Raw genomic sequence first — 21,304 nt, forward strand, 5'->3', positions numbered from 1 at the left:
CCTCTTCCCCTGTAGCTCCAGTGATATGGACAGGAGGAAGGGAAATACTGAGTTGAAGAGGGCAGTTCCCCAGCAAAGGCACCACCCTCAAGCCTGGAAACTACAGCCCCCTGTTTTCCTGCCCAAGTTACCTTTTTGGCCTGCCCTGCCCCTCTATCCTGTGCTCCCATAAGCCCCAGACCTTAGCTGGCAGAGAGACAAGCAGCTGAACGTCGAGAGAAGCAACTGAGCATCGGAGACTACAGATAGACGCAGTATAACTTTTGACTGCATGACTTTGGAGAGGAGGAGCCTGGCCGCAGATGGCCGGGCTTCACGGAAAGATCACCTTCTTCCCATTATCATCCTCTTTCCAGCTCCCTTTCTGCTGAGAGCCACTTCCACCGCTTAATAAAATCCTCCGCATTCATCACCTTTCAAACTGTTCCTGTGACCTGATTCTTCCTTAATGCTGAAAAAGAATTCAGGACACACTGGGTGCAGGGACCCAAAAAGGCTATCACGATGACTCTTCACAGAGCTGTTAACGTTTAAGGCATCTGTGGAGGCAAAGCTAAAAGAGCACTGTTTATAACACGTGCCCTCTGGGGCTCCAGAGCTCTGTCACAGGCAACTTCCAGTCACTGCTGCAGGCTGGTAAAGGGTTCCTTCCTGCTGGAGCCCAAAGGCACTCGCCCCAGCTCCTGCACCCCCTCACCTGCACGCTCCTCCTCTCAAAAGGTGTTTGAGTGTAGCTTAAAGAGTAAATGAGCCATACCCCTGTTGCAAGCCCCAGAAGTGGTCGAGGGAACTCTCCTGTTTCACCAGTGCATTGGGAGGCTAAGGCAGTAGGATCACTTGAGCACAGGAGTTTGGAGACCAGCCTGGGCAATATAGCAAGACCCCATCTCTACAAAAAATGAAAAATTAGCCAGGCATGGTAGTGTGCCTGTAGTTGTAGCTATTTGGGAGGCTGAGGTGGGAGGATCATTTGAGCCCAGGAGTTTAAAGCTTGCAGTGAGCTATGATCATGTCACTGCATTCCAGTCTGGGAGAGAGAGGAAGACCCTGTTTCCAAAAAAATAAAAAATAAATTTAAAAGTATCACAGTAGGGATAAACAGTCCCTGATATGCAACTGCAACAAAGGTTCAATGGCCAACCTTTGTGCACATTTGGAATTATATTTCAGATAGTTTCTAGGTTTGTAACTACTCAGTAGAAGCTATATACCTTTCAATATTGAAGGTATTTTCAAATTGGCCTTCAAAAAGATTGTATCAATTTAAACACCCATCAACAAATTATGCCTTTAATCAACACCATATGTTAACAAACGTTTTGATCCTGATGACATCTCCTTAGATACTTAATTACCATTTACACTGCTGTTCCTGTATCTTGTTGTGTCAACAACTCTGCTCAATTTTCTATTGGGTTGCTGATCTTTTCTTTAAATATAGTTTTGAGCTATTTATATATTTATAAAATTAGCCTGTTGGCTAATAGGTAGCCACAGATACTATAACTAGTTTTTAATTCTGTCTCTTGGTTTTGTTTGTGGTTTTCTTACTTTGGATATTCATGTTTAATGATGCCTTCCTGTAAGACTTATAGATTGTGTGTCCCGATTTAAAAGACTGTGCTCACCACTGAAACCAACCAACCAACTGCCAAATTTTCTCCTAATGATGATGGTGATGGTGGCGATGATGATGATGATTTTAAGCCCCAACATCTAGCATTTATTTTGTTCTAAAGAATGAGATAGTTTCAGGTTTTCTTTATTATTTTTCAATTTGAACTTCCTATCTTGTTTTATGAAATAATTTACGGAATAAACTATTTTCCTCACTGGTTAAAAAACTGATCTTTATTACATTCTAGGTAATGTCATAGGTACAAATGCCTTAGGTGTTTGTTTCTTGATCTCTATTTTAATCCATTAATCTGTATGTTTTATCCTCTGCTAAGATCAAACTCTTTTAACTTCTTTAGCATTATATTTATAATGAGTTGGGTCTTTCTCATTACTCTACTATTTAAGAATTCTCTCAGCTATTTTCCCAAATTATTTTTAATAAAATGATGGTGACATTACAGATTCATTTATAAGTATTAGACATTTAAACATATTTGACCTTTCCATTCAAGAATAATGTGTGTTTCCTTAATGTAAGTCATGATATCTTTTTGTCTCTAAGTAGGATTTTTAAATTTCCTTTAAAAAATTCTGCAAAATTTTTGTTAAGTATATACCTACATGTTTTCTTTTACATAGCTATTCTAAATGACATCTTTTACTGCATTTTAATTTGAATTGGCTGTCTGTACATAGGAAAGTTGGTTGTTTATACAAATTTTTTATCAGCTATTTTCTCTATTCTCTTGATTTAAAAATTTTTTTTCTTTTAAAATGCATACATTTTCCAGGAGCACAAAATCACATAATTTGTCATAAATGATGATTTTCCACTTTCTTTACTATTTTTGTACCTCTTCATTACTTGTGTTGTCTAATGGCACTGGCTGGTAGATTAGAATAATACCAATTAATAATGGTATCTGTGGGCATCTTTGTCTTTTTCCTAACTTCATTCTTTTTATTTGTAGTAAGTTATGGGATATAAGTATAATTTGTTGCATGAATAGATTACAGAGTGGTAAAGTCAGGGCTTTTGGTGGTATCCATCACCTGAATAACATACAGTGTACCCATTAAGTAATTTCTCATCACTTACCCCCTCACCCATCTGCACCCTTCTGAGTCTCCATTGTCTATCATTCCACACGCAACATCCATGTGTACAGATTATTTAGCTCTCACAAGTGAGAATATGTGGCATTTATTAATATATTTCTGGGTCTGAGTTACTTCACTTAACATGGTTTCAGTCTTTTTTATGGATGAATAGTATTCTATTGTTTGTATATACCACATTTTCTTTATCTGATTATCCACTGATGGACACTTGGGTTGATTCCCTATCTTTGCTATTGTGAATAGAGCTATGAAAAATATATGAGTGCAGGTATCTTTTTGATGTAATGATTTCTCTTCCTTTGGGTAGGTACCAAGTAGTGGGATTGTTGGATTAAATGGTGTGCTATTTTTAATTCTCTGAGAAATCTCCATACTGTTTTCCATAGAGGTTGTACTAATTTACATTCCCACCAAGTTTTTCCTAACTTTAAAGGTAATACTTACATGAGTCTAGTATGTTAGCTTTTGGCTGGATGCTGGCTTTTTTTTTTTTTTTTGTAAAGTTTTGGATGAAAATGAAAGCTCCCAATAAAGCTGTATTGTATTTCACTCCATTCCTGAATCTCAGGAGAACTGAGAAAGTATTGAATTTCCTAAATCATCCCTTAGTTCTCATCTGTCTCTCCTGAATTTAAAGGAAAACATGCAAACTATTTTAGTTTATAGTTAATTTAAAAGGTAGTCTTAATCATTGATGTATATAATATTAACTAATTTTGTGTAGAATTATTAAAAATAAGGGTTTCACAGAAAGGAAATCTCTCTCAATATATGTGTATAAGTGTGTGTGGGTGTGTTACCAACATAGCATGAAATTGTTAGAAGCATTCAATATTAGAATAGTTTTGTTTCTATTTATAATCTTCCTATACAGGCATTTCATTATTTTAGTAAAGATAAGCCTGAATATGTTGTGACATCTTTGAGCTTTTGTGATTTCTTTCTCTTTCCTTTTATCATTAAAGCTTATTTGTTTGAAATCTGTACAAATACGTGAGCTGAAACAAATACAACTCAATCCACTTGAGATTTTGAAGACATCTGGTGGAGTTATTTTCTGAGTAATTAGACCAAGAGGTGGGACAATTCCCTGAAGTAAGCTACCCTACAATTGGATACCCAGTTGTATCTGCAGTCATCAGCTTGCATTCAGTGAGCATATTGATTCACAAATTGACAAGCAATTAGGTAGAGTTGCCACCTGATTTTCCAAAGACCATTTATGTTATAAAGAATATGCCCCACATGCTTTTTAAAAAGTTGCCTCTTCTCAGTCCTCTCATAGTCAGTTCTATTTCTTTATGTTCTGTCACCTCAATATGCTATTTACTTTGTTGCAGACCTTGAAAGTAGAAAGTAGAGCCCTCAAGTGCTGGTCTCTACTTGTCTCTGGTTAATCCAACACTTGGGCACAGATATGAATTATTTACAATTTGGATTTTGAACATGTGTATCCATTTTGGTATAGAAAGACATCTATGAAGGATAACAAAGATATTTAAATGCTTCAATTTTTGTCATGCTTGATATTCTTTGGCTTGAAAACGTTGAACAATAAAGTATTAATACTTAAATATATGTCAACATTACAAAATCATAAGTCTGGAAGATATCTGAAAGTTCAAAGAGTTATTCTCTCTGCTGGAGAGCAAAAACACTTATACTACCATGGAAAGATATATATGTTTCCAATTTAAAAGAACTCCAGGAGATTCCACAACCACCTTAACTTATCCATTGTGTAGCAGAAAATTCCTATCAAGAAAGTTTCCTTTATATCTAATTGAAATCCCACAGGTTATTAGAATCTACTTCATCCTTTCTTTGCCTTTAGTATTTTATCTTTAAGGATGGTATTTACAGAGCAACAAAGTCAGGAGTTTTAACCATGCCGCAGCAAAGATAATCAGATCAAGACCCTCTGAGAAAGGGCTACAATTACCATTTCTTCTGTTCATGGATCCTACACTATCACTGTTCTGAATCACCCTTAATTTAATTTTAGATAAGAGTTAGGAAGTTAGGATTCACTTTTGGATGTAAATTATGAGTATAAGATACTTTGAATCTACGACATTTACAAATCCTTAACAAATATAAGGGCAAACTACGCACATGGATTAACATTAGACAGTAATGTAAACACGTTCAATTTATCCTAGTTAAAAATGCTTCCCAGATCTCAGGCTATTTAGATCTGACTACCACGCAAGTGCAATTCAAGAATATTATTTGCTAGGGCATTTAACATTGTCAGTCTATTCATTTGCATTATTTATCTTCTTAAGTATGAACCATATTTTAATCTCATGTAGTCCAATGGGAATCAAGTCAAGATTTATTCACGCCATTTTACTTTTCAACACATGAAACAAGATCACCAAATCTTAACCAACCAATTCAAAACTTTTTGTCAAAGAATAACTCCATTTTCCATTCTACTAATTGAAATTATAGTATGGCCCCAGGCTAGAGTAGTGAGTAACTGAATCTTGAACTGCAATGCAAATGCAATGGAAAACTCACCGGAAGTTTCATCTACTCTTTCATCTACTATGTGGTCCTTCTGATGAACCCATTCACTATTACACTTGAAATAGATCTGGGTGGCAGGGCTGGCTTTACAGTACAGGTTCACAGGCTTATTCTTCACAATATAAGCTTCTTCAGGCTCAATAAGGAAATGTGGCAGAGGCTCAGGTGGATCAGAAGGAAAAGTTTCTGGGAGTTCATGAAAAAAGTCGTCGTCTGAGAAACAAGAAGAAAGTGGAAAATGGTTAACACATTGTAACAACTTGCCTTTTATTTGCTAGTTGTGTAAAAATAATGACTTATAAATGCAGTAATTAAGGGATTTGAATGCCTGCTGTGTGTTAGGCAGTATGTTAGATCTATTGACTGGTCATTTAACTAATGATATGGATTATTATTCCCATTTCTATACACAGCAAAATTCAACATCAGGGAGGATAAATAAGTTGCCCTGAGCACACAGGTAGTAAATAGCAGAGCTGAAACTGGAATTCATGTGTATCTCAATTAAAAACCAAGATCTTCCCAATGTATCACTACATTTCCTATTATAGAGTGTCACCCTTGAGAGCAGACAAAAGCAAGAGCAACTTCATTAGAAACATTTCCTTGAAAAGCATAAAGCTCATAGATAAAGCTTACATCCTTTGCAAGGAGATGAGCAGAAATATTAGAAACTTTAATTAAGGATCTTTACATTCAAACTCAAATCTGTTGTTATTTTCAAAAGATGTCATTGTGTGAAATATTCATTCAACCCAAAATTTAAAAACCACTTTAGATAATTTGCACACTTTGAGATACATTTTAAACCTGGATTCTGCATGATTCAAAATAAAAAAGTAATAATAAAAGTGCTTTGTATAATAAAACCTATTCTTGTGTTGTACAAAAGTCAAGGTAAAAACAGTCTTTTCAATACACCATAAATAAGTTCAGCCTAATAATAATCTTCCAACTGGGACAGAGGAAAACAAAGCTATTACTAATTCCCCAAATTGGTTACAAACACGTCATGTGAAAACTCTGATGTCAAAATTAAAAATTTTTACAAGTTATTTAAATGTACTTTTTATTCAGTAGTAAATATAGAGTATGGTATTGATACTTAAAGGCTGGTTGCTCACATGTTGTCTTGAAAGTCATTTTATCGCCGGGCGCGGTGGCTCAAGCCTGTAATCCCAGCACTTTGGGAGGCCGAGACGGGCGGATCACGAGGTCAGGAGATCGAGACCATCCTGGCTAATACGGTGAAACCCCGTCTCTATTAAAAAATACAAAAAACTAGCCGGGCGAGGTGGCCGCGCCTGTAGTCCCAGCTACTCGGGAGGCTGAGGCAGGAGAATGGCGGGAACCCGGGAGGCGGAGCTTGCAGTGAGCTGAGATCCGGCCACTGCACTCCAGCCCGGGCGGCAGAGCGAGACTCCGTCTCAAAAAAAAAAAAAAAGAAAGTCATTTTATTTCTCCTTCAGTTGTTGCCCTGTGTTGGAAGATAGCCATTGGTATAGTGGACATCTATCTGCCCACTAAGAAAATTGGCTTGGAACTTTTTTCATTCAAGTCATAAGATAGCTGTCAAATAGTAATGATGTCTGGTCTCTGCTAATCTATTTCGCAGTAAAAATTGACTTCACTTGCATCACTGGACAAAACTAGCATTCAAAGCTGCCCACAGTAGTAAATTTATGACACTGAAATGTAAATGTTGTTTCCTATACCTAGATATTTTTTCTCACTTTACCTCCTTAATTTGCTTTCTTTTGGCAGGGCATCACTTCTAGTTTTTCCATTGTTGAACATCAAGGACAAAAATTGTCAGCTTACTAAAGAATAACCTTGTTTCCATCAATTGCAGCTCCTTTAGTCAATATGCAAGAACATTCAAGACTGCTTAAATAAACATAGCTCAGAAAGGCAAAGGGATGAGGAATTGAACTATTGACAAATCCATCAGCATGAAACTGATGTCTTGAAGGTCTTATCCAATTCTTTTTCTAAAGCACTTACTGTTATATGTGATGATGGACAGTGCTGATAATCAAAAAAGCTCCAAAAAACATGACTCAAATTCTATAGAAGTTAGCTATTGTTTTTAATTATTACTATTCATGAAGGCGGTCAACTAGATTTTATTTTTTAACTATGTTTGTACACACAAAAACATGTGAATGTATTTAATAACTATATTTATTTAAGCACGCAAAGTATAATAAATCTTTCAGCCATTGTTTCAGAAGGTAAAACTTGAAAAGGAATGATTGCAAGATATAGATGATTGTATACAACCTTACCTTATTAAGTAATATAGCAAAAGTATTTATATGTTCACATGCTAGAGAAAATCTTTACAGGCACTAAAAACTGATTACTCTGCCTTGCCAAAGCATATATCTCTTTCTTCTGATTATTTTATTGTAAACTACTGAAAAGACAAATGGAAGCAAAAAAGTCACACATTTTAAAGTCAAAAGCAGCTCTGTTAAGCGCTGGGAAAAAAGTAGTAACAATATATTTAGACAATGTATGGGCAAACTAACTTTGTATTTCCTTAACTTTGACTTTTAAGACAACATGATCAAAACAAGTAAAGAGAAATGAACCTATATCTTCGTTTGAGGTTTCACACAGTATTGATTTTTCAAGACGTTTGTTAGCACTTGAAAATACAACTTATTAGGGAAAATTTCTATCATTAGAAATGTTTTAATTTAATAAATCCAGTTTTTCTTTTACATATCATTATAGTTTCAGCAGAACCAATCTCTTAAAAGTTGATCTAGAGAGATGCCTTGGCCAACCCCAGCATATTAGTTTATTAAGATTTCCTATAATATTCACAAAGTAAATTCAAGCCTATGCCCTGGATGAATTCCTGTTACAGGCAATATGGCATATCACTTCTATTACTCAATTCAGTTGTTGAGAATGATATTAATATAGAAAATTCAAGATCTTGGGTTAGTAGATACATACAGCGGGACAGATATGATAAAATGCAAATAAGCTGATTATCAGTAGGCTCACCACTGTTGTGAAACCCTCACCTTCTCCACATACAATATATGACCTGGGTACCTTACTCAACCATGGACGTTGGTCCCACCATCAAGTTAAACATACTAAAAGAACACTTTCTGATTCTTGTTCCATACAAAACTGTTAAGTTTCAGCATTAATTCTCAGATACAGTGTTATTTTAGAAATCATCTTTTTATGAAACTGTATCCTGTTTTCTTTTCTAGAGAAAGTTTTGAAAATCAAACAACCAAGCCAATTCTCTTCAACTAAAATAATAGATGAAAACTTATTTAAACATCCAGCATGGCTATAGCTACATGTATTTAAAGATAAAAAGTGATCAGCTACAAATACCATTTATCCTACATGAATATTTAGCTCCTCTGTGCAATGCATTTGCCAGTCATACAAGTGGAGGAATCTACTTTTCAATTTTGTAATTCGTTTTATAAGACTATTACCAATTTTCAAAAAACTAGAAATATATAACAAATGCTTAACACTAGAAATGAAACTCTTTGAAAGCAGGGGCTATATTGTTTTCATTTTCATTTTCCATAAGTCTAGCACATTATATGGGGTCAATAAAAATCTTACAAATGCATGAATATTATACTAATGGCAACTTTGGTCATTTCTAAGAGATTCACAGAGGATTTTAGAGTTTATAGTGCCTCAGATTCATTTACAATTATAAGATGTTTTAACAATAGAAATATCTACAAACAGGACTGGCTACAAAATTTGTGTGGCCCAATGCAGAATGAAAATTCAGGATCCCTGGTTAAAAGTTTATTAAGATTTCTGAGATGGTGACAGCAGAACATTAAACCAAACACTGGTCCTGTGTGACAGCCAGTCCTGTCTACAAATGTCAGTTAAATGAGCATGTCACTTCATGGAAAGTCTGAAAAATGAAATTGCATCTTTATTATTGGATATTCATTTTGGAACTTAGTTTGTTTTTCCCAGCTTCTTGTGGTAATTAGATATTTTCTAAAGGAAAACATAATTGTTCAGACTGAGAATCTCAGGCTAGTTTCAATTCTCTAAGCAAGTGTATTTGCAATGGTGTGCAAGGGAAGGTGTGTGACTTTATGTGTTTGTGGCCTTCCTTTGGATGATCCCTAGTGCCCATCAAAGGGCCTCTGATCCAAAATAAGTAAAATCCTGCCATGCTAAAATTTTTACTTTTTCAGGGCATTAAAGGACTGCTGAACCCATGGGGATAAGAAAGTTTGTGATTCCACCCTGAGGTGGTAGACTGTTTACTGAGATCAGTACCTTTCATGCAATTCATATTACCATACTAGAAAAAAACCCCACATAACAAAATAATTAAAAAGCCCAGCTTTATGATACTATTAAGGTCATGCTGCAAAACTTGAAGCTATAAAAAAAATTGATTTTTTTTTCTTCAAGGACATCAGTGAGTACATCCTCTTACCACTTTATTTCTTAATATAAATATCTGAAGGAGTGATATTAGGGTGATAATAGGAATTCAGTCTGTGAACAGTAACTTCAGACTGTGAACTTATTTCTGGCAACATGCCACAGGTATCCCAAATTATTACATTTTCTATAAATGCACACCTCGGCCGCTGGTATTGATCGTGTCGTGCTATCTGGGCAAAATGGCTTGATTAATTAAGTTGTGAAACAAGTTTTGTACTTGTAGTTCATTCAAATTAACAAGGTAAATTTCCAGAGTTGCTTTTGTTGTGTACATTGAATTCGGTATTAATTTAACGCTTTTTTGATTTAGATGTAATGTTATTATTCCTTTTACCCTCCTCCGATATTTGACTTAATTTTCCACTTTCTACTATTACTCAATACTGACATTCCAACAGTAGTACCATTTTTATCTTGATATCAATAAATCTCAGTATTTCCTTTTTTCTGTTATCTCACATAGGCTTTTGCTTTTTCATTTACACCCAAGAAGAGAAAGCTTTTCACCATATATTATTTTTATAGACTTTCATTCCACCTAATTCTTCACCGGAAAATATTATGCTATGAACATCAATCTGGGGAGCTTTAGGTTGCTGGTTTTATTGCTATATATCAAGCCTTAATTTTCATCAACTTAATACATAAGTTTCTATATTTCTGAATCATAAGACTTAAACTATTATTGCTTATATCATAAAATATAGGACCATTATCTCTTTGTCTGAGACTTAAAGTGTATTCTTCTGAAATGGAATTTACTTCCAAGTGATTCAAGAGCAATTTAAAATGAATGACTGCAAAGCTAATTTTATCTGCATTTGGCTACCCATCCATCAGAGAGATAATTCATGATATATTACAACAAAAGGCAGCTGGAATTAACTATTTGAATGAGACTCCAGCTTATTTTTAATATTTTGATTAAAATATCCTCAGGAAGACAAAGACTATGGTCTATACTTCAAGCAATATATTAATGGATTCATCATTTAAATTCAAGTTGTTGAATACATAATGCCTTAAATGTATTACACAACTTAGAAGTACTGAATGATTTCTAACTTCAAAACAAACTTTCTTTTGTTTTTAAAGAAATACTTGCCAAATCATGCCCATACATTAGTAATAACAATATACAGCTAATGTGCTAGTCGATAGCCACTTAACCCTGAAAAAGAGGCACCTTTTTCTGCCTGCTTAAGCCTTCATGATCTCTGACTTTTATTAATTAATCTATCCTCCTAAGTGTTTTCCTGCCTATCATCTCTACCTCTGCCATGTAGTCTATGGTATGCTCTTAGAAAACATTTTCACAAAAACAACTTTACCTCCTTTTTCAAATAATTTAATAAATATAATATAATGTTTTTTGCAAAATAAAATTTTTGCTTACCAGATTAGCTAAAAAATACTGAATGATTGATGAGGAGGTGAAAAAATGTACAATTGCATATACTGGCTGGAGTGTAAATGGGTATCACAGAAGATATAATTTGACAATATAAGTAAAAATTAAGTCTCTGCATATCTCCAAATAAGCTATCCCACTTGTTGGAATCCATATTACAGACAGAATGACATGAAAATATAAATACATATGTACAAAGATGTTCACTGCAGCATTATTTGTCTAAAGAATATCTGATATATTACAAAAAAAGGCAGCTGGAATTACTCATTTGAATAAAACTGAGAACAACTGACCACCAACTGAGGAATGGTTAAATAATTTCTGAAACATCCAAGCAAAAGTATGCTGCCTGGCCAATAAAAATAAGAAAGCGGATTTGTATGTGTTGACCTAGAAGGGCAAGCAAATAAAACAAGTTTTTGGCCAGATTGTATAGAATTATACCACTTTTTGTAAGAAAGAGAGAAAGAGAAAGAAAGAAAGAAGGAAAGAAGGAAAGAAAGAAAGAAAAGAAAAGAAGAGACGAGGGGAGGGGAGGGGAGGGGGGAGGGGAAGAGAGGGGGGAGGGGAGGGGGAGGGGAGGGGAGGGGAGGGGGGGAAGCAGAACAAGATAGCCAAAGGAAGCCTTCATTGATTGTCTTCCCTGCAGGAACATCAAATTGACTATATACACCAGAAAGCACCTTCATAAGAACCAAAACTCAGGTGAGTGATCACAGTACCTGGTTTTAACTTCCTATCACTGAAAAACGCACTGAAGAATGTAGGAAAGACAGTCTTGAATTGTTAATGTCACCACTCTCCCAACTCCTAGCAGTAACTGTGAGGTGTGCAGAGAGAATCTGTGTCCTTGGGGGAGGAAGAGGGCAGTGGTTGTGCAACTTTGCATTGGAACAGAGTGCCACCCGGTCACAGCAGAAAGCAAAATGGGGCAGAATTCAGCTGGGGCCCAAAGAGGGAGCATTTATACTGCCCTAGCCAGAGGGCACTCACTCATCCTTACAGTCAGAACCTGAGTTCTATTAAGCCTTGCCACCATGGGCTAAAGCCTCTAGGGTCCTAAATAAACTTGAAAGGCAGTCCAGGCCACAAAGACTGCAGTTCTTGGGCAAATAATGGTTCTCTGCCAGGGTCGGAATCAGTGGACTTGGGGAACATGCTACCTAGTGAGATACCAGCCACGGTGGCTAAGGGAGTGCTTGTGCCACCTCTTCCCTAACCGTGGGCAGCACAGCTGACAGCTTATAGGAGACATTCCTTCCCTCTGCTTGAGGAGAGGGAAGAGTAAAGAGGACTGTCTTTTGTCCCTTAGCTACCAGCTCATGCACAGTAGGATAGGGTACCGGGCAGTCCTGAGGCCCACATTCTAGGCCATAGCTGCCAGGAGACATTTCTAGAGCCACTTTGGACCAGAAGCAAAACTACTAGGGAAGGACCAAGTCCTGGCAGAATTAATCACCTGCTGACTAAAGAGACCTTAGGCTCTGAATAATCAGCAGCAATACCCAGGTAGTACATGCTGTGGTTCTGGAGTGAGACTCAAGAGTTGTGCTGGCTTCAGATGGCTTCAGATTGAGCACATTCCCAGCTGTAGTGAGAGTGGGCTGGGATGAGACTCCTTCTGCTTGAGAAAAAGGGAGGGAAGAATAAAAGGGAGTTTGTCTTGCATGTTAAGTACCAACTCAGCCACAGTGGGACAGAGAACCACATGAATCCCTTGAGGTTCCCAATTCCAGACCTTGGCTCTTGGATGGCATTTCTGAACCTTCCCTGGGCCAAACGGGGGCCCACTGCCCTGAAGGAAGAGTCACCATAAGCTGACTAAAGAGCCCTTGGGCCTTAAGTGAACATTGGTGGTAGTCAAGCAGTACTTGCTGTTGCCTGGGGTGGCAGTGGCCGTGGAAAAAGACTCCTCTGATGGTGGAAAGGAGATGGAAGAGTGGGAGAAACTTTGTCTTGTGGCATGGATGCCAGTTTAACCACAGCAGAATAGAGTTCCAGGTAAATTCTTAAGGTTTCTGACTCCAGGCCTTGGCTCCTACATGTTATCTCTGGACTCGCACAGGGCTGGAGGCAACTTGCTTCTCTGGAGGGAAGAAGCAAGGCCTGGCTGGTTTTGCTGCTAGAGTCCTAGGGCCTTTAGAGAACATAGATGATAGCCAGGCAGTGGCTACCATGGGCCTTGCGTGAGACCCAGTATGTGCTGGATTCAGGTCTGACCCAGCATAGTCCCAGTGATGGGTAGAGACAGGGATGCTTATGTCACTCCTCTTCAAGCTCTAGGCAGCTCAGTAGACAGAGAAAGAGACTCTGCTTGTTTGGGAGAAAGTAAGGGAAGAGACCAAAAGTCTCTGCCTAGTAATCCAGAGAATTCTTCCAGATCTTATCTAAGACCACAAAGGTGATACCTCTATGAGTCTGCAAGAGTCACAGTGTTATTGGGCTTGGGATGCCACCTAATGCACATATGGCTGGAGTGACCAAAAACTTAGATTACAACTCTTCAATGCACAGACACCAATAAACATCCACAAGTATCAAAGTCATCCAAAAAATCATGACCATGCCAAGCAAATTAAAACACCACTGGCCAATGCTGGAGAGACAGAGATATATGGTCTTTCAGAGAATTCAAAATAATTGCTTTGAGGAAGTTCAGTGAAATCTAAGATAACATAGGGAAGGAATTCAGAATTCTATCAGATACATTTAGCAAAGAAATTGAAATAATTAAAAATAAGCAGAAATTCTGGAGCTGAAAGATGCAACAGAGATAATGAAGAGTATGTCAGAGTCTCTTAAAAGGAGAATTAACAAAGCAGAAGACAGAACTAGTAAGCTTGAAGTCAGGTTATTTGAAAATACAGAGTCAGAAGAGACAAATTAGAAAAGAATGAGAAAAAATGAAGCACATCTACCACAACTAGCAAATAGCCTCAAAGGCACAAATCTAAGAGTTATTGGCCTTAAAAAGGAGGTAGAGAGAGATATTAAGGTAGAAAGTTTATTCAAAGGGATAATAACAGAGAACATCCCACACCTAGAGTAAGATAACAATATTCAAGCCCAAGAAGGCTACAAAATATCAAGCAGATTTAACTCAAATAAGACTACCTCAAGACATTCAATAATCAAACTCCCAAAGATTCAAGGATAAAGTATGCATCCTAAATGCACCAAAAGGAAAAAAAGACATACAATGGAGCTCCAATACACCTGGCAGCAGACTTCTCAGTGGAAACTTTACAGGCCAGGATAGAGTGGCCTGAAATATTTAAAGTGCTGAAGGAAAAAGTCTTCTTTTCCTAGAATAGGACATCGAGAGTAAATATACTTCAAATATAAAGGAGAAATAAAGACTTTCCAGACAAACAAAAGCTGAGAGATTTTTATCAATACCAGACCTGCTCTACATGGGATGCAAAAAGGAGTTCTTTAATTAGAAAGAAAATGTTAATGAGCAATAAGAAATTATCTGAAGGTGCAAGACTGACTGGTAATAGCAAGTACATGAAAAACACAGAATATTATAACATTATAATTCTGATGTGTAAACTACTCATATCTTGAGTAGAATGACTAAAAGATGAACTGATCAAAAATAATAACAACAACTTTTCAAGACATAGACAGCACAATAAAGAATAAATAGAAACAACAAAAATTTAAAAAGTGGGGGGACAAAGTTAAAGTGTAGAGTTTTTATTAGTTTTCTGTTTGCTTGTTTATTTATTTATGTAGTCAGTGTTAAGTTGTCATCTGTTTAAAATAATGGATTACAAGATATCATTTACAAGCCTCATGATAAACTCAAATCAGAAAATATACATAGATACACAAAATAAAATAAAAAACAAAAAAATTTAAAAATGCCACCTGAAGAAAAAACCTTCACTAAAAGGAAGACAGGGAGGATGGAAAGAAGGAAGATAAGATGATTGCAAAACAAACAGAAAACAAATCACAAAATGTCAGGAGTAAGTCCTTATTTGTGAATAATAATATTGACTTTGAATTGATGAAACTCCTCAATCAAAAGACACAGAGTAACTGAATGGATTATAAAACAAAACAAAAAAACAAAACCCAATGATCTGTTGCCTACAAGAAACACAGTTCACCTATAAAGGAACACATAGACTGAAAATAAAGGAATGGATAAAGATATTCCATGCAACTGGAAACCAAAAAGAGTAGGAATAATTGTACAAAATACATATTTCAATACAAAAACTATATAAAGAGAGAAAGTAGGTCATTATAAAATGATAAATGGGTCAATTCGGCAAGAGGACATTAACAATTGTAAATACATATACATCCAACACTGGAGCACCTAAATATAATATATAAAGCAAATATTATTAGAGCTAAAGAGGTAGACTCCAATACAATTAAAGCTGGAAACTGCAACACCCTACTTTCAGCATTGCACAGATCATCCAAATGGAAAACCAACAAAGAAACACCAAACTTAATCTATATTATAGACCAAATGGACCTGATAGATATCTACAGAAAATTTCACTCAATAGCTACAGAATGCACATTCTTCCCTTCAGCACATAGATCATTCTCAAGGAAAGGCCATGTGTTATGCCATAAAATAAGTCTTAAAAAATTAAAAAATTGAAATTATATCAAGTATTTTCTCTGACCACAATGGAATAACCTAGAAATAAATAACAAAAGGAATCTTGGAAACTGTATAAACACATGGAAATTAAACAATATGCTACTGAACAACCAGTGGATCAATGAAGAAATTAAAAAGTAAATTTAAAAATTTATTGAAACAAATGATAATGGAAACACAACATACCAAAACCTATGGGATATGGCAAAAACAGTACTAAGAGGAAATTATAGCTTTAAGTGCCTACATTTGAAAAGTAGAAAAACTTCAAACAAACAATCTAAAAATTCATCTTAATAAACTGGAAAAACTAGAGCAAAGTAAACCCAAAAGTAGTAGAAAAAAAAAGAAATAATAAAGATCAGAGCAGAAATAAAGGATATTGAAATGAAGAAAACAATAAAAAAAGATCAATGAAACAGAAGTTGGTTTCACTTTCAAAAGTTTTTTGAAAAAGGAGACATTACAACATTACAACTGATACTATAGAAATTCGAAGGACCATTGAATTGCTCAGTTACTATGAGCAAATATATGCTAATAAATCAGAAAATGTGGAAGAAAGGGATAAATTTCTAGACAAATACATCCTACCAAGATTGAAACATGAAGAAATCCAAGACTTGAACAGACCATTAACAAGTAAGGGGATCACAGAAGTAATAAAAAGTCTCCCAGCAAAGAGAAGCCAGGACCCAATGGCTTCACAGCAGATTTCTACCAAACATTTAAAGAAGAACTAATACCAAACCTCTCAAACTATTTCAAAAAAATGAAGGAGCAGAGACTACTTCAAAACTCATTCTATGAGGTGAGTATCACCCTTATACCCAAACCAGAAACACATACAGAAGAAATCAAAACACAGGTCAATATCCCTGATATTGAACATTGGCACAAAAATCATCAACAAACTAGTAGCAAACTGAATTTAACAACACATTAAAAAGATAATTCATCATGGCCCAGTGGGATTTATCCCAGGCATTCAAGGATAGTTCAACATACACAAATCAGTGTGATACATCCTATCAAGAGAATGAAAATCAACAACATATGATGCTGAAAACCCTTTTGATAAAATTCAACATCCTTTTATGATACACACCCTAAAACAAACTGAGTATAGAGGAAATATACCTCACCACACTAAAAGTAATATACAACAAACTCACAGCTAGCACTATACTAAAAGGGAAAAATCTGAAAGCATTTCCTGTAAGATCTAGAAAACAATAAGGATGCCCACTTTCATCACTGTTAGTCAACATAGTACTAGAAGTCCTGGCTAGAGCAATCAGAGAAGAGAAAAAAATAAAGGGCATCTAAACTGGAAAGAAAGAAGTAAAATTATCCCTGTTTTGCAGATGATATGATCACATATTTGGAAAAACTTAGACTTCATCAAAAAACTATTGGAACTAATAAACAAATTCAGTAAAGTTGCAGGATACAAGCTCAACATACAAAAATCAGTAGCATTTCTGTATGCCAATAGCAAACAATCTGAAAAAGAAGTCAAGTAAATAATCCCATTTACAGTGGCTACAAATAAAATAAAATCATTAGGAATTAATTAAAGAAGTGAAATATCTCTAAAATGAAAACTGTAAAACATTGATAGAAGAAATTGAAGAGGACACACAGAAATGGAAAGATATTCCATGTTCGTGGATTGGAAGAACCAATATTGTTAAAATGTCCATATTACCCAAAGCAATCTAGATTCAATGCAATCCTTATCAAAATACCAACGACATTCTTCACAGAAATAGAAAAACAAAAAGCTAAAATTTATATGGAACCACAACAGACCCAGAATAGCCAAAACTCTCTTGAGCAAAAAGAACAAAACTGAAGAAATCACATTACCTGATTTCAAATTATACTATAGAGCTATAGTAACCAAAACAGCATGGTACTGACATAAAAACAGACACACAGACTAAGGGAATGGAAGAACAAACCCAGAAACAAATTCATACACCTACAGTGAATTCATTTTTGACAAGGGTGCCAGAAATGTACACTGGAGAAAGGACCATCTGTTAAATAAATGATGCTGAGAAAACTGGATATCCATAGGCAGAAGAAGGAAACTAGACCCCTATCTCTCACCACATACAGAAATTGAATAAAAAGTGGAGTGAAGAATTGAATCTAAGACCTCAAACCATGGAACCACTAAAAATAAACATTGGGGAAACTCTCCAGGACATTAGCCTGGGCAAAGATTTCTTGAATAATACCTTACAAGCACAGGCAACCAAAGCAAAAATGGACAAATGGGTTCACAACAGGTTGAAAAGCTTCTGCACAGCAAAGGAAACAATCAGCAAAGTGAAGAGACAACCCACAGAATGATAGAAAACATTTGCAAACTACCCATTTGACAAAAGATTAATAACTAGAAGAGATAGGGAGCTCAAACTGTACAGGAAAAAGATCTAATAGTCTCATTAAATAATCAGCAAAAGATTTGAAAAGACATTTTTCAAAAGAAGACACACAAATGGCAAGCAGGTATATGCAAAGGTGCTCAACACCATTGATCATTACAGAAATGCAAATCAAAAGTACAATGAGATGTAATCTCACTCCAGTTAAAATGACTTTTATCCAAAAGACATGCAATAACAAATGCTGGAAAGGATGTGGAGATAAGAGAACACTCATACACTGTTGGGGGGAATGTAAATTAGTACAACTACTACGGAGAACAGTTTGGAGGTTCCCCAAAAATTTAAAAATAGAACTACCGGCAATCCAGCAATCCCACAGCTAAGTATACCCAAAAGAAAGGAAATCAGTATATTGAAGAGATATTGGCACTCCAATGTTTAATGTAGCACTATTCACAATTGCCAGGATTTGAAAGCAATCTAAGTGTCCATCTGCAGATGAATGGATAAAGAAAATTAGGTAGATATGCACAATGTGGTAGATATACACAATGGAGTACTATTCAGTCATCAAAAAATACTTTTTTAAAGTACACTTTTTAAAAGTACTTTTTTAATGACTGAATAGTACTCCATTGTGTACATCTACTGCATTTTCAAAGTACCCATTTGTAAACTACCTGCAAGCAGATATATGAAAAGGTGCTCAACACCATTGATCATTACAGAAATCCAATGAAAACTACAATCTATAAAAAGGATTTTTTTTTTGACTGAATGGTATTTAGTTATAAAAAAGAGTGTTTCGGCCGGGCGCGGTGGCTCAAGCCTGTAATCCCAGCACTTTGGGAGGCCGAGACGGGCGGATCACGAGGTCAGGAGATCGAGACCATCCTGGCTAACACAGTGAAACCCCGTCTCTACTAAAAAATACAAAAAAAAAAAAAAAAAAAAAAAAAAAAGAGTGTTTCTGTCATTTACAAAAACATGGATGGAACTGGAGGAGATTATATTAAGTGTAACAAGCCAGGTACAGAAAGACAAACTTCACAGGTTCACACATATTTGTGGGAGCTAAAAAGTAAAACAATCGAACTCACAGAGAAAGAGAATGGAGTGATGGTTACCAGAAGCTGGGAAGGGTAGTGAGGGAGAGGGCGGGAGGGGGTGGAGTTAATGGGTATAAAAATATAGTTAGATAAAATGAATAAGATCTAGTATTTGATAGCAGAACAGGGTGACCACAGTCAACAAAAATTTATTATACATTTCAACATAACTAAAAGAGTATAATTGCATTGCTTGTAACAAATAGAGAATAAATGCCTGGGGTAAGGAATACTCCATTTACCCTGATGTAATTATTTTGCATTGTTTTCCTGAATCAATACATCTCAAGTACCCCATAAATGTATACACCAACTCTGTACCCACAAAAATTACAAATTTTTTAAAATGCAGAAAAAAAATAAAGAGAATGAGAGAGAAAGGGAGTGTGTGTGTGTGTGTTTGTGTAGGTGGCTGTATCTCCCTCTCACACACACAATCACACACACACACACACACACACACATACACACTACAAGAAGTATAAGGTAAAACCTAGAAGCTGATGCACACAAATATTGACAGTCTTTACTTCTGGGGAAAAGAACTAGAGGGCTTTATGGGGGACTGTAACCTTTATTTGAAACAGATTTTTCAAATCCTAGATTATGGGTGATTCCTATTCTTTCAGCTTTTTGAGCTTTTATTCAAATTAAGAGATGGAGAAATAAAATATTCCCACATGCAACCTATTACTTCAGCTCAGAATAACTACAAGTCTCTTCATTAAATGCAACTCTCCCAAATCAGTGATACTGACTCTTTAAAAAAATCACTTGATGTCTCCATTAAAACCTGTGTTTACAGACCGTGGTACTTATAAGTATAATCTGTAACATTTCTTTAATTCTTCCTGCCTTTATATCATTTTTCTCTTATTTTCCAATGCCCTAATGTCCTCATGTCTGTGACCTCTGACTTTGAACTAACATAGTTTAGTATATTTCTCACATTTTGCTTAAAAATCAATGCTGGTTGATCACCTTCTATTTGCTGAGACTGTCTTAGCTACTATAGTGGAAGTCACACTTTACATTTCAATGAAATCTTTTTACTTATAAAAAGAAATCATGAAATAGAAGATAGTAAATTCAAGATAATCTGACTTTGTGATAGAAACTGGTCTATTAGTCTAGTTATATAAATATCATGTTTATAACTAATTTGTAACTCATTAGTACTTGACATTCACTTTAACATGCTTCATTTTAGGACATCAGAAAAGTTTGTTAATATGTGGAAGGTCTTACATAGGGAATTAAGAAAAAGTTCTGGCTGGGCGCGATGGTTCACGCCTGTAATTCCAGCACTTTGGGAGGCCGAGGTGGGCGGATCATGAAGTCAAGAGATCAAAATCATCCTGTCCAAACATGGTGAAACCCCATCTCTACTAAAAATACAAAAATTAGCTGGGCATGGTGGCACATGCCTGTAGCCCCAGCTACTCGGGAGACTGAGGCAGGAGGATCACTTGAACCCGGGAGGCGGAGGTTGCAGTGAGCTGAGATCGTGCCACTACACTCCAGCCTGGTGAAAGAGCAAGACTCCGTCTCAAAAAAGGTTCTACCATTTCCTTACTGCCTGTTAATGATTAGAGCTACATACCCTGTACTAGTATTATGAACTTCAGGAATTTGAAGAATAAGAAAAGATTACCCATAGGAATATTGTAAAAATTAAATAATTATTGACAGACAAATAGGACAACTCAAACATAGGGTTAAGCCTTACTAGCTAATTAATAAGAATGATTTACAATATAGAATAATCCAATAAAGATTGAAAATTCATTATTACAATATATTTGCATGACACATGCTCTGTTTTCTGGAAAAATCTCTATAATGGTCAATTATATGGGTCAACTTGGCCAGGCTAGAGTTCCCCATTATTCAATCAAACATCAACTTAGGTATTTCTGTGAAGGTATTTTGTAGATGTGATTAAGACCACAATTAGCAATCTTAAGTGAGGGAGCTTATTCTAGATAATCTG

The 21,304-nt window shown here is 35.8% G+C and overlaps 1 protein-coding gene across 2 annotated transcripts in view; it reads right to left on the bottom strand.

Moving 5' to 3' along the window:
- Positions 1-21,304, bottom strand: part of UNC5C (unc-5 netrin receptor C) — a 381,402-nt gene that overhangs the window by 160,313 nt on the left and 199,785 nt on the right. For both annotated transcript variants that reach the window (XM_003898984.5, XM_009207211.4), the window contains exon 2: positions 5,269-5,490. In XM_003898984.5, coding sequence (XP_003899033.2) covers positions 5,269-5,490 — 222 coding nt within the window. The remainder of the gene's footprint in view (positions 1-5,268; positions 5,491-21,304) is intronic.

The sequence above is a fragment of the Papio anubis genome, chromosome 3 (assembly GCF_008728515.1).
Source record: "Papio anubis isolate 15944 chromosome 3, Panubis1.0, whole genome shotgun sequence".
NCBI classification, from domain to species: domain Eukaryota; kingdom Metazoa; phylum Chordata; class Mammalia; order Primates; family Cercopithecidae; genus Papio; species Papio anubis.